This window comes from Ranitomeya variabilis, chromosome 6 (assembly GCF_051348905.1).
Source record: "Ranitomeya variabilis isolate aRanVar5 chromosome 6, aRanVar5.hap1, whole genome shotgun sequence".
Taxonomy (NCBI): domain Eukaryota; kingdom Metazoa; phylum Chordata; class Amphibia; order Anura; family Dendrobatidae; genus Ranitomeya; species Ranitomeya variabilis.
Window position 1 is genome coordinate 459,487,122 of NC_135237.1, and position 15,147 is coordinate 459,502,268.

Consider the following 15,147-nt stretch of genomic DNA (forward strand, 5'->3'; position numbering starts at 1 on the left):
GGAGCCGGGGAAGCAGGGACCTGCAGGGACCGCGCCAGGAGCAGGTGAGTATAATTAGACAGCCCCCGCTCCCCCTCCCCTGCCGACCCCCCTGGGTATGACTCGAGTATAAGCCGAGAGGGGGACTTTGAGCCCCAAAAAATGGGCTGAAAATCTCGGCTTATACTGGAGTATATACGGTAAATACCAAATTGGCTGTCACTAAGGGGTTAAGTTAGTATTTTCACTGATGGTATATTATTTTTAAGACTACAGATGAAGAGGACATACAATATACATCAGATCTGATACTAATCCTAAAACATTTCTACAAAGGACCCAACTCGACTGAGGCTCAGCACAGCACTAACCTGTTGAACATTCTATCGGCATGGTCAAACTTTCCATTTTGGATGCAAAGCATGTGCTCTGGTGCTGTAAAAGAAAGGAACATCATAAACACTAAATATCGACAAATGGAACCACAGTAACATGGCCATTTAATGTTATACTTCCTTTCGTGGGAAGTTTTCAAATAAAAGTAAAACAATTTCACTGAAATATTCCTAAACTTCACCAATAGGAATAAAGTGTTTTCAGCTTTGTACAATCTCTCGGAATAATTTAAGGGTAACGTCAGTTCTAATCTGTGAGGGCTTCAAGCAAGTGTCAAGCTTCATTGTGGAACCAACGTCAGGAGAAATGAAGCATTACACGATGGTTTTCCAATGAATGAATCTGGACCCGTGGAAGCATGTTATACGCGAAACGGCCGTAGTCCTGCTCTTTTGCCAGCATGCCCGCATTTGTCCTGCCCTAATATACCTTGACCAAGGAAAGTATTCGTAAATAAAGGACTAAGGTTTTTATGACACAATAAACTGAGTGTTGGTGCTTTTTTCTTCATTGTTGGATTACTACATGTGTTTCTTCAAGCAAGCACCTTTATCACCGTGATCTCACCCAGTAAGGTGTCGCTGACTCAGAGTCCACCTACTCCACCAGTAAGTACACGGTTTCTTAGTGCCATTCTACTTTTCTCTTGATTTACACAATGGTTTTCATGCTTGTATGATAGAACAGAGAATGCTGTGGGTATAAGCTACTTCTACTAGGAAGCAGACACTTCAGGGAGACCGCCAAGGCAGAAGGATTGCTCAAACTAAGTGCAGGACTCTACGCACCAGAGCTTTCCACCTGCTTGAGTTCCATCCATCGCTGCCTTTCTCTGGCTCTATAAAGCCAAAGCAGTCAATCAAAGAAGAGGGGGTAGGGAGCAGTGGTGGAGATAGTGGGAAAGTGCATTTAAAGGGTTGGCCTCGCTAAGGGTGCGATGAGCACCTGTACTTGGCTTGATCAGTTGTTCTGTGTTGACAGACCTCCTTTAAGTTTCATCCTCCTACACAGACTGTTCCTATCCTGTAGAAACTAAGCTAATCTGTTCTAATTTAGTGTTGTAATAGACAGACCTCTCTGCTTCTCCAAGGTATTGCAGATCTCTGTTTGTCATCTCAACTTCTTGAACCTTTCACTTGGTCCTTCAATCTGTAATTGCCTCCTTTGAGGACAATAAATTATGAGCATCATTCTTTTATTTTCCTTAATGTGCAAAATAATGATGATATTCCGTACTTTGGAGTGTGGAAATAAAAATCTGGATGCAAACCAAGCACGTGGAAACACGCACGTAAATGTTTGGCCACACCAAGGGTGCACCGAACGCCTGTACTTGGTTTGAACAGTCATTGGGTGCTAGTAAAGTCCCTTTAAGGGCAGAAATCTCCATTTCTGACTCGCAGGTAATTCTACTAGATGCTACACAGCCTACTTTGTTCTATACATATGAAGGACTCTTCTGCAACCTCTGATTTTTCTGTCAACTAGATTCTGCTTCTTTGTGAATAGCCCAAGAGGCCGAAAACTTCAGCAACAGATAGCAGCATGCCGCTCCGGTCACAGCTATTACTGCTGGATGTGATCTGATCTGCTGAGCCATCTCCTACACCGGCCCCAGATGCATGACGTACATGAATGTCAGATGTCAGGAAGGTGTTAAATAGGACCTGTCACTTGCCAGAAATACGCATTTTTTTTTTTTTTTTTAACTTGACCTCATTGCGGTTCTCCTAAATCAGCTGTTTTTTCTTCTTTTATTCTTGTGCCTTTGTTCCTCAGGTATGGCCCTCCTCTTCCCATTTTATATTTTTAAATGCTGGACTGTTGGCCATGGAGGTGTTTTTATCTAAAGAAGACGCCCGTAAAGAATCGCCCCCTTGGCTAAGAAGAGTAGAGTTACATATAAGGGCACAAAAAAGGAAAAGAGGGCCTTATTTCAAGAACAGGGAGGCAAAGCAAGAAGAAAAAAGCTACAATGGCACATTTAGGAGAACAATGGCATCCAATGGGTAAAAAAAAAAAAAAATTGCATTTTTGGCAAGTGACAGGTCTAGTGATGAGCGAATATATTACTCGAGATTTCCCAAGCACGCTCGGGTGTCCTCCGGGTATTTTTTAGTGCTCGGAGATTTAGTTTTCCTTGCAGCAGCTGAATGATTTACAGCTATTAGCCAGCTTAATTACATGTGGGGATTCCCTAGCAACCAGGCAACCCCCACATGTACTCAGCCTGGCTAATAGCTGTAAATTATTCAGCTGCTGCAAGGAAAACTAAATCTCCGAACACTACCAAATACTCGGAGTCACCCGAGCAACGAGTATATTTGCTCATCACTAGACAGGTCCTCTGTAAAGAATGTTTTCCCAAGGATGGAAAACCCTTGTAAAATTACATAAAGAACTATAAATACTGTGCACTACATCCTACAACCTGACAGAGGAGAATGTACACCTCCCCGTATACAGAACAGCTTGTATGCAGTAAGTGTGATCTCTGGGAAAGTGTTTGTAGATTTTAGAAGGAACCATAAAGACTTTGCAAGAGTTGTCTGTATCACACCACTGCAGCACAATGACCAGGCGTTAGCTGTCACCATCTCGGATAAACCACCAAAGGAGGCACTCGCCCTGACAACCACCGGCAGCTTCACACCTATTCATTGTACAAACCAGTCACCAAGTAAGAAAAATAAAAAATATAATGAAAGTGTGGTGTCTTACCAACTCTAACCAAGTAGAAGAGGACATATCCTGGAGAAGAATAGTGACTTCCATATATAAACTTGGGCTCTGGCATTTCATGATACCGCTTCTGAAAGTCATTAGAATAAAACCCATTATAGTCATGTTCACCATTAGTCATCAAAGACTCCAGAATGAACACAGTTTAACGTCTTTATATTTCACAAATTTAGTTGTTTAACCCTTAGTCCCCTCCTGCACAACCACATACTGCTGTAACATAGGGAGTGGCGGTGTCCACAGGCACAACCTCTATAGCCAGTGTCGTTACGGATCTAATCCGCAGTAATCAAGAAGTCAGAGGGATGAGAAGGTCCACTAGGAAGACTCTACTCACTGCAGATTGGTAAGAGAACAGAAAAAAAATCTCATCACCATGCTACAGATCACTTCTATGTGCAAACTAACCTGGGCCGCTGAGTATTCGATCTGCATTACATTCATTATTTCTGCAGATTTTCATTGTGCATTTTGCCCTTTACAATGCATAGGGCGACATCGGCATAATTTACGCAGCAAACCCACATGTAAATAAGAGGGAATGGGGATAGGAGAGTGAACCACTGCCGGGCAGTCAGAGGATCAATGGAGAAAAACAGAAAATCGCCAACATTTTGTTTTTGTTCTACAAACATTGTATAGTTTACTGTTTCCTATACGGTTTTTGTTGCAAAGGACAGATTACATTGACTTACAAAGCAAAATTGAGATTTATACCAGTGTTTATGAATCACAAATTTCACTTGAAAATAAAGAAATATGTGAACAACTCCCGACTGCCTACTTATTGTAGGAAAAAAGGGCCTGGGGAGCAACATTTAAACGCATTTATGTGGAATATTAGATTATCCATTATCTGATGCCTTGGATATATGAAAAAAAAAAAAAAAGGATCGAGTTCAAACATCGAGTCAGAAGGCGTCCATAGACATCAGATCAACTCAATATGGCAGTTTTTGATAGTCGGTAATCTAATGTATCAGGGCTTTAAGGGACTCGAGACTGATTTACAAATAGTCAGACACGACCACTGTGAAAACGACTTATGTAGCATTTAACATAGCATCTTTGCTGGAGGACTACATTCAGCGCTGCGCATTCACAGCTATGGGGAGGGGGCTTTAAAAAAACCTCACACACCAAAGAAAAGAATAAAATTGTGTTAAAAAACAGGAAAACTGCAGATTCTAAACTGCACAGCATGGTCATTATACAGTGGAAATGCTCCTGAATAAGTGTCCTGATATTTTAGATTTCAAAAATATATAAAATGACGATAAGTGTTTCAGATAAAATCCCAATTTAACCCCTTCTCATCCAATCCATTATTTTAGTGTTTACCCACTTGTTTTCATTCTCCCCTTTTTCCAAGAAACTAGAACTTATTTTATTCACCCCCTCCCCCCCATCAACATGGCCGTAAGAGCAGTTGCTTTTTGCAGGAAGAGTTAATTTGTTCACTTTATCATACAATGTACTGGGGGGAATGGTGAGATTAAAATGGGATGAGATGGTTAAAAAAAAAAAAAAAAGTGGAATTTCACTTGGCAAAACAACCACAGAAATTGGTTTGTTTGGGTTCTGTTTTCCTTTCTATATGTGATTGTAATATAAGCACTATTTTTTTGCAAGATAGCAATTTTGTGCCAAAGGTTCATCTTGTGGTTGCTCTTGAGGACAGCTGGCTACACACTGACACAAGTGGTAATCACTCCTGCAGTGTGTGCGCTAAGCTGCAGTGAAAAAGTTCACCGGAGTTCATCCGCTGGTGACCTTTCTCACCACAGCTCAGCGCACACACTGCAGGAGTGATTTCACGCTCCTATCAGAGTGTCAGCTGGTGCGACTACTACACAAGTGATCCAACTCGTCGAGAGACATTATGAATTACAGCAGATACGTGAGGGATATGTTTGTTTTTTTAATTTTCCAGGTGACATGGGCTTCCGGCATTAGGCGTTCAGGTGAGAATATGGTTTTTTTCTATTTTTGATTTTTCACAGGAGACAAAGGGTTTCATGGATTAGGTGTAACATTAGTATACAAAGTTTTATGATTTTTATGTCAATATTTTTTTCTTTTTTTTACTTTGAGCATAGGCGGTGGCTGATGTCTATGCTCCCGCTGTAATCAGTGACATCAGGCGTTGGCTGATTCTCTGAGGCTACTTTCACACATCAGGCTTTTTGGTTCAGGCACAATCCGGAAATTTTTGGAAAAAACAGATCCGTTTTTTATGCCGGATCCATTTTTTCCCCATAGAGTTGTATTAGCGCCGGATTGTGCCTGATGGCCAGACGTTTAATCCGTTTTTTTTCTGGATCCGTCCAAATAGTTGTTTCCAGCGGACGGAGAAAACGTCCACTGCAACGTTTTTTTGTCCGGTGAAAAAAACGCAGTGATGGAAACACTGGATCCAAAAACACATGAAACGGAGGTGTGAAACAATGAATTCGGCACCTGGATCCGGTCTCTCTCTCTTACTCATCCGGCGCATCAGTTTTTCCCAATTTGCGCCGTATCCGTTTTTGTTTTTTTTACACATTTGCCGGATTTAGCCTGAAAACAAAAAACTGATGTGTGAAACTAGCCTTATCAGGCGATCCCGGTGACCTGCGATAAGATTTTTACTGTGGGTCACAGTATCTCTGCGGGGTCATGCTGACATCTGACAGCATGACCCCGCAGTGCTCTGGCCGATGGTAACAATCTACTGGCAGTAACGTTACCGCTGATCAGAACCGCTGCGCCGGTGTTTCATAAAAACAAATCTCAGCAAATCCGCAAACATTTTTTTTTTTATACCTGCGTTTTTGCTGCTTATGACTCAATTGAAGTCAATGGGTGAAAAATGTGGCAAAAATGCACAAACAATTGACATGTTGCAGACTTAAAAGCAGCACAAATCCAGATAGGAAAATTACTGATCATGTGCATAGCTCTTCAGGATTCTCATTGACTTTGCTGGCAAGAGGATTCCCTAGCGTTTTGCTGCAGATTCTGTGCAGAAAAAAATGCACCATGAGCACACAGCCTAAATGTTGGTTAAAGCCATTTAAGGGGAACCTTTCCCGCCAAATTCAGGTGACAGGTTCCCTTTAAGATCACACACCTTAGAGGAATATTGCCTGAACTCGCTAATATCGGCCACCAACTATTCAATACGTACCGGGTCCTCTCCATATTGAATTTCTATGCCAAATTCTCTTTCTTCAAGTAGATTGCGTGTCCGCGACGTCACAAAGGTCCTTCGCGGCACGCAAAGCATCCTTGGGAACGGAAGCCGCCGCATGCATTGCGGAGAGCTGGGAGAACTCCGGGGCCCGTCGGAAGGTAAGTATATCCATATTTTTTTTTTACATGAATATGGATCCCAGGGCCTGAAGGAGAGTCTCCCCTCTCCTCCAGACCCTGGGAACCATCCGGGACCGCTCCCTGCACACGCCGTATAAGGCTACTTTCACACTAGCGTCGTACGACGCACGGTTGCGACATACCGACGCATACTGTGGAAGCGCCGCACAACGGGGGCAGCGGATGCAGTTTTTCAACGCATCCACTGCCCCATTCTGAGCTCCGGGGAGGAGGGGGCGGAGTTCCGGCACACGACGCACCAAAAAACGTTACATGCAACGTTTTTTGGTGCCGACGGTCCGACGCAACCATCGCACGACGGTTGCGACGTGTGGCAATGCGTCGCAAATGTTAGTCTATGGAGAAAAAAATGCATCCTGCAAGCAATTTTGCAGGATGCGTTTTTTCTCCAAAACGACGCATTGGGACATGCGTCGTACGATGCTAGTGTGAAAGTAGCCTAAGACGACACCCGGTGTATAAGGCTTCTTTCACACTTCAGTTGTTTGGCGTCAGTCTGCTCCGATATAGTGACGGATCCGTCACAATTGTTGAGAAAACGGTTCTAACGGATCCGTTTTTTTGACGGATCCGTTACTTGGGGGTTGTCTGGGAAAAATATCTACTTTTTGGAGCATGCGCAATTGAAAAAGCGGATTGGGGCGACGGATCCGCCAAAGGACGGTCCGGCCATTCTATGGAATGGCGGACGTGATGGCAAACCGCCATTTCGGCGCAGACAAAAAACGTTATAATGTCCGTCAATGTCTAGATGACGTCCGCCAAATCTCGACAGATCCATCGCATGGCGGATGGAACGGACGACCATTCGCCACAATCCGTTGCTAATGCAAGTCTATGGGAAAATAGCGGATCCGCCAAAAAAAAAATGGCGGATCCGCTATTTGAGGAAAACGGCGGATTCAAACAGACGCCAAAAGACTGAAGTGTGAAAGAGGCCTAAGGCTACTTTCACACTTGCGTCGTGTGACTGCACGTCGCAATGAGTCGTTGTGGCTAAAAAACGCATCCTGCAAAATTGCTTGCAGGATGCGTTTTTTGTCCATAGACTAACATTAGCGACACATTGCCACACGTCGCAACCGTCATGCGACGGTTGCGTCGGACCGTCGGCACCAAAAAACGTTGCATGTAACATTTTTTGGTGCGTCGTGTCCGCCATTTCCGACCACGCATGCGCAGCCGGAACTCCGCCCCCTCCTCCCCGCACCTCACAATGGGGCAGCGGATGCGTTGAAAAACAGCATCTGCTGCCCCCGTTGTGCGGCGCTTTCACTGCTTGCGTCGGTACGTCGCAACGACGCAATTCGTCGTACGACGCTAGTGTGAAAGTAGCCTAAGATGACCGCTGAAAAATACGGTAAATATTTGTACCAGGAGTGGCATAAGGGCACCCAAAAGCAGCGTGAAAGACTAGTGAAAGCATGCCAAGACGCATGAAAGCTGTGATTAAAAATCATGGTTATTCCACAAAATATTGATTTCTGAACTCTTCCCGAGTTAAAACATTAGTATTGTTATCTCTAAATGATTCTGAAATTGTTTTTTTTGCATTATTTGACTCTGCAAACAATGCATTTTTTTGCTATTTTGACCATTTCTCATTTTCAGAAAATAAATACAAAATTTATTGCTTGGAACTCTGGAGACATGTTGTCAGAAGTTTATAGAATTAAAGAGCAATTTACATTTTACTCAAAAATATACCTATAAAGAGAAAAATCAGACAAACTGAAAATTTTGCAGTGGTCTCAAAAGGAATCGGTCACCTTATTTTGCCGCTATAAGCTGCGGCCACCGCCATTAGGGGCTTATCTACAGCATTCTGTAATGCTGTAGATAAGCCCCCGATGTATCCTGAAAGATAAGAAAAACAAGTTAGATTATACTCAACTGGGGGGTGGTCCGGTCTGATGGGCGTCGCAGGTCCGGGTCCGGCGCCTCCTATCTTTATGCGATGACGTCCTCTTCCTTGCTTCTGTCGTGGCTCCTGCGCAGGCGTAATTCTCTGCTCTGTTGAGGGCAGAGCAAAGTACTGTGCACAGGCGATGGGAAAGGTCAGAGAGGCCCGATGCCGGCGCCCTCAACAGGGAAAATCAGTACGCCTGCGCAGGAGCCGCAACAGAAGCACGGAGGAGGACAACATCGTATGAAGATGGGAGGCGCCTGCCCCGCGATGCCCATCGGACCGGGACCACCCCTGGGTGAGTATAATATAACTTGTTTTTTTTATCTTCCAGGTTACATCGGGGGCTTATCTACAGCATTATAGAATGCTGTAGATAAGCCCCTGATGCCGGTGGCCGCAGTTTATAGAAGCAAAATGAGGTGACAGATTCCCTTTCATTTTGCCAGAGCTGTATGTTAATTATAGCAGTTTTTCTTACAATTAACCTCACTTTCCATAACTGCCGTCATGTTGTGTTCTGGTAATATCTATAGACAATACACGTAGAGGACACTAGGTGACAATACAACACGCTGTAGACATTAGGAATATGATCGGCTATAAAGTAGAAGCGTACAATTCTTTGTGCATAAAAATCAACCTGTGACTATACAGCAGAAAAGCAAGAAAACCCAAGGATTGTTTCTACAAACTGCAGTGTATACAGTGTCCAGGAAATACATACCAGTAACCGTTCAAGCCTGTCTTTATTTAGAGCACCCACCGGTTTTCTCAGATCTCGGAAGGTTTCAGAAACCGTTAAATCTGAAGAAAGCAAAATTGTTGTATTAGAGGAAAGTTTCCTGCACTGTGTGGTGGTGACCCATACTGCACTTCCCCATAATCATGGCCAACATTTTACAAGGAAAATGGGACATCAAGTGGTCATTCTATGTATGAATAATTCACATAATGGAGATTTTCAAAATAGTCTAATGTTCTAGGGCAGAGGTCTCAAACTGCATTCCTCGAGGGATGCAAACAGGTCAGGTTTTCAGGATTTCCTTGTATTGCACAGGTGATAATTTAATCACCTGCACAGAATGATTCCAGCACCTTGTGCAATGCTAAGGACATCTTGAAAACACGCACGGTTTGAGGCCCTCGAGGAATGCAGTTTGAGACCCCTATTCTAGGGCATTGAGCTTGGTTTGTTTTACAGGGGTTTTCCAGTGAAACGAAATTAATACCTATTCAAAGGTGATACCTTGTTGATCACAAGGGGTCCGACTGCCGGGAACCACACAGATTGGCAGAACAGAGAACCTTTATCCCGGTTAGAGTGGACTAACAATGCACATGCACGGCTCCATTTATTCCCTAAGGGATTTTTTCAGCAACTGCAGAGAGAATGAATGGGCGGGCGCCTACTGCGCCAATTATGTAATGGGAAATTTATATCCCAAATCGGTCAATTGGAATGGGTCTCAGGGGTGGGAGACCCACCAATCAGCTAGTTGTGTGACCTACTCTGCAGATAGCGTATAACAGTTTTTCACTGGACAACCCGCTTGGATAAAAAAAAAAAAAAAACACACCGTGTGCTAGATCTTTATGATGTAGTTAAAGACAGGGGGAATCTTCGTGCAATGACTACAAAGGATTTAAGAAGTTGTGTAGTGCTTCTCATATCTACATTGGGCATGGAGAAATTCTGCTGCTGGCTGGGCAGGACAGTTGCAGAGGTGATCAGTTTGACAATGAGGAGTTATCACATTTGAGTCCCCCCAAAAAAAAAAAAAAACTTCAAGAAATTCTCTCAAAAGTAAGAAGCGGACACAAGTAGGATACCAGCTGCCCACTGGATGTTTCCTCACCAACTGTCCCACCGAGGGCGCAGCAGAACGCAACGTTAAAATTAGAAAATAAAGGTTGTGGAATCCCCTTATAAATGCTTACTAATGTTGGGATAAAAAAAAGGTTATACCCAAATGAGAACTGGTGTAGTCGGCGATGATCCATGGAAACACAGGATACTGGGAAAGGTCATTGCAGCTCCGATCTGCCAGGTTATTGAGATGTAAAAGATACTGGTAATTGGATATTTGGCCCATCTGCCACTGAAGCATGTAGCTGTCTGCCGTGTGCTCCGTCACGTGGTTTTCTGCAGGAAACGAGAGACAACTATTAGTCTCCTTTCAAAAGCTTCCACACAGAACACGAAGGAAAAAAAAAAATAAAAAAATCTGCAAAAATTAATTCTAGAATATAAAACATGGTAAAAGGAAATAAGCTAACCTGTAATACTAATTTACCATCAAGCAAAATGGTGTGAATCGTGTAAAGAGTTGAACAGTCTCTAAAAAAAAACTAATCTGCAGTAAAACATTCATCTACACATTACATTATAATTACATGTGAAAGTTAACTCGATAAAAAAACCGATGAGAGGAAAGAAACAAACACCAACCTATATATGAAGCAATATAGTAGTACACGTCGTCTCGATCTTTAGGGTTGTAAAATTTAAGGTATATATCCGAGCACAGGTCATTTTCAGTACAAAATACTTCCAGGCCCTAAGAGACATTAGAACATGAGGTCACAGAGTTACATTATCTGCTGCTACACTATACATCAGCATCACTGTGCACACTGGCACCACATCAAGGGAAGGAAAAACAGCGGGGAGACGAGACTGATCACAGTACATGTGAACGTATAGAAAACGGGTAGTGTGGGCTCATCACTGCGCACCAGAACCTCTCCTAGAACGCAGGCATCATCGGCTATAAAGCTGCACGTTACTCCAGGCAATATCCTGCCGTACTCACCAACTCAGCTGCCAACAAAGTGGTGAGAAGACGCAGCTTATGCCCATTATTACAGGGGGTATGTCGTGTTAGAACAAGTGGACCTCAGAGAAGAGATTCCCTTGCTGGCATGTGGCCTCCGTAAACGCTCATTGCTGGGAGAGGGATCAGCAGCCAGACTATGCCAATCTGTGAAGTGCCAGGGGCATCTTTATTATGGCAAACCAACCTTTTTAAAGTATGGAGTTGGACCAGGCAACCTCTAAAATCTATTGTGCAATAGGACTGTACTTAAAGGGTTTGTCCATCAGCTGGGGAAATACTTTTTAAACGAAGTAGTCCCCCTTGTAAAAATAAACAACAGCTAGAGATGAGCGAATTTGATCATCAGGTCAGGGCTTATTCGGCAGGCTACAGCCTGTGTTGTGGGCTCTCTAGGAATGAATTGTGACTGTAACACAGCTGCAACACATGCAGCTGCGGAGCCGAACAGCTGATCAGCCGGAGCGATCCAGGTATCCGGGTTCCCTCTGCAGCTTATTCCGTAAGCCCTATAGCTTGCCGAATAGGTCCTGACCCGATCAAATTCGCTCATCTCTAATAACAGCACCTTCCGCAATGGCGCCATTCCAGTAATGTTGGCACCAGGTCTCTCGACAATGCTATGCCATGTGAGCCCTGCAACCCATCAGTGGCTGCTACACTTGCAATTTTCTGCTTATGAGTGGTGGAGCAAAAGTAAAGCAACCCAATATGGGGCGCTATATGGCTGCAGGGTTTATATGGCATAACAATGTCACAGGAGTCACAGGAGCCCCAGAGCAGACATCGCTAGAATGGCACCGCTGCAAGAGAAGAGTATATATTTCCATTTTACAAGGGGGCTACTTTTAAAAAGGGCTCTGTCCAGGTAGCGGACAACCCTTTTCAAGTGTTATTCTTTTTTTGTTTACCGCTGCTGTACATCAGCGGTGACCCAACATATGCAGAACTTACAAGCTTTTACCCACTGAACTTGTAAGCACTGCACAGCATCATGAGAGCACACTGTCAGCTCCCAATCCGGCGGAGGCAAAGCTGTCACATGTAGCACCATCAGGAGAAAAAAAAGTTTAGACAAGTGGAGCAACGATGCTGCTGCTCTGAACTGTGAATCAAGCATGAGTGCTTGGCCCGCAGAAACCAGAGGGCTGTTGAGTTGTACACAGGGCCGGACTGGCCAACTGGCAACTCTGGCAAATGCCAGAAGGGCCTGCCTGGTTGTGGGCTGCCTTGTCTGCTATGTTGTTAGCAGAATCGGTGTTCTTAAGACATCCATACTGTTAAGAGTTGTGATGGAGCACAAAGTCGCTGACTCAGTCACTTACTCCAGCAGGCCACGGGTATCATTAGAAATATTGGGCTTGTAGAAAATCTTCCTTTCCTCCATCCAGGGTAATATTAGTAATATATTACATCTAGTGCTTGGGGACAGGAACAACAACTGTGTGATTTCAAATGCCAGGACTGAATTTCAGCCCCAATCCGTACCTGGTTGTACACCTAAAACTAAACAATGGGAACTACCATTTAGTGAATAGCTTCCACTTCAGAGCAAATCTAGCAGTTAAAAAATGCCATGGGAAGCCATGTAACCCGGCACTCACGAGACCAATCTAGAATAGGTTACATAGATGTATGGACCAGGAGAGCTCCAGTATCTCACAATATTGAAGCCACATCAAAGTGTTTTTTTTCCACTGCAATCATTGCAAACTGAACAATTTTATTAAGTTACTCACTTTTATATAGCGCCATCATATTCCCCAGCACTTAGTAGACATCACTGTCTCTATTGGGGCTCACAATCTGAATTCCTTAGGAGTATGACATTGGAGTATGGGAAGAAATCTTAAAACCCGGAGGAAACCTACGCAAACACGAGGAGAACATACAGGACATACTCCTTGCAGAGGTTTACTTGGTTGGACTTGAACCCAGAACCCCAATGCTGTAAAGAAACCGTGCTACTCACTGAGCCACCGTGCTGCCTATTCAACCCAAGGAATAGCAAGTAGTAACAATATGGTGGGTGTGAAAGAGGAGCTGTCATCACACCTGACCTATTTTACTAAATCCTTTCCCATGTAATAACAATAGCTGATAATCTTTCATAACTTTGTGCCATTAATATTGCTCCTGAATATTTACTAAAAAAAACAAACAAAAAAAACCTGACAACTTATGTTCCCAGAATAAATGATTAAATTCGAGTCACAGCTAGTTGTCAATTCATTGCTAACATTTCTAGGAGGAGCAATAGAGGAACACTATACACAGGTATGAATCAGATGCTCCAGAAATGGTATTTCATAAGGAATACAAGCATTTACAAAAGAGTTATCAGGAATCTGAAAGATCCTCTTAAGGGGACCGCTCATCTGATTCATGCTTTTCTGAGAGGTCGCATAAATCACATATCGGCTGCATTATTGCACCTGTGTATATATTACACTGAAGCCCTGCGGAGTTTCAGAAAAAAACATGCTTTGGAAAGTTGGTGTCCGCTGTCTTGTCCTAGGTAAATCCTTGGCGGCTACTCCCTGCGGTGATCCCTTTGACTGGCAAGTCTCTTTTGTGTACCCACATAGGGAAAGACCTTTTGGGCAAGGAGAATTTGCAGGGGACCAGGCTAGGACCATCTTTTCTATGACACACCAGTGTTTTAGAGTAAAACATAAATGTTTGCAATAACACAGCCGGTCTCAGATTGATGCTGACCATGGTTCGGGCAGCATGAATTAGATGACAGGTTCCCTTTAAGACAATTGTTCATATACATTATGGTCCAATCATTACTCTCTTCTCCAGTCCAAATCTAATCATCGACCTGTTAGTTGTCACTTGTCTTACCAGAGGCATCAGCATATGTCTCCTTTTATATATTCGACGAATGTCAGCCAGGCTAATAAAAACTACATGCTTCTGTTAAATAAATAAATAATAAAAAAAAAAAGTTAACATTTTAATTTTCCATTAGTAGGTCAACAATTGTGCACAGGAATATTGTTAAAAGCTCTGCACATTACAAAAAGATCCAACTAATACGTTTACTAAGTGCTCAACCTCGCTCAAAATAAAGTATATCAATTTTTAGTTTTTACATCAATGTTGCTGTAGGAGAGCTGATTTTTGCATAACGAGTTGGACTATTTTGGTATACGTAAGGCTAGTTTCACATTAGCGTTTGTAGGAGCTGCGGAGGGCTGCGGACTTCCTCCGTGAAGCCCCGCCCTCAGCCGCACCTTCGCCGCTAGCACCGCCTACTTCTGCATGCGGCCAGCGTACCTATCTTTAACATTAGGTACGCAGGTCGTGCGGCTGTATGCGGATGCTTCCGCATGCGTCGTTTTGACGATGCGGAAAAAAAAAAAATTACTACAAGCTGCGTTCTACACTGGTCGCCGCATTGTCAAAACGACGCATGCAGAAGCATCCGCATACAGCGGCACGACCTGCGTACCTAATGTTAAAGATAGGTACACAGGCCGCATGCAGAAATAGGCGGAGCTAGCGACGGAGGTGCGGCCGAGGGCGGGGCTTCACGGAGGAAGTCCGCCGCCCTCCGCAGCTCCTACAAACGCAAATGTGAAACCGGTCTAAAGTCATAAAAATTGTTATTCTTTATATCATACATCAAGAGAACACAAGAGAAACGTGGCTCTGTCTTCTCTTGGACTGATCTTCCACTCTTAATTCAAATGTAAAATCTGTAAATCAGTGAAGACAATTTCCAAATCACCAAAATAGCAGACGAGATCGGTGCTTTTAAAATTCGATGGAGGGGGAGGAGCCATAAGTGACAGATGGAGAACTGTCACTGGTTCAGGAGAACTTTCAGCAGAATGTCTATCTATATAATTGTCTAAGGGTCACTTCCGTCTGTCTGTCTGTCTGTAACGGAAATCCAGCGTC

At 43.6% G+C, this 15,147-nt stretch overlaps 1 protein-coding gene across 1 annotated transcript in view; it reads right to left on the minus strand.

Moving 5' to 3' along the window:
• Positions 1-15,147, minus strand: part of NSMAF (neutral sphingomyelinase activation associated factor) — a 103,862-nt gene that overhangs the window by 40,961 nt on the left and 47,754 nt on the right. The window contains exons 11-16 of the mRNA XM_077270536.1: positions 14,086-14,157; positions 10,851-10,959; positions 10,368-10,544; positions 9,126-9,205; positions 3,097-3,187; positions 351-414 (exon numbers count right to left, since the gene is read on the minus strand). Of these exons, the coding sequence (XP_077126651.1) occupies positions 351-414; positions 3,097-3,187; positions 9,126-9,205; positions 10,368-10,544; positions 10,851-10,959; positions 14,086-14,157 (593 nt within the window). The remainder of the gene's footprint in view (positions 1-350; positions 415-3,096; positions 3,188-9,125; positions 9,206-10,367; positions 10,545-10,850; positions 10,960-14,085; positions 14,158-15,147) is intronic.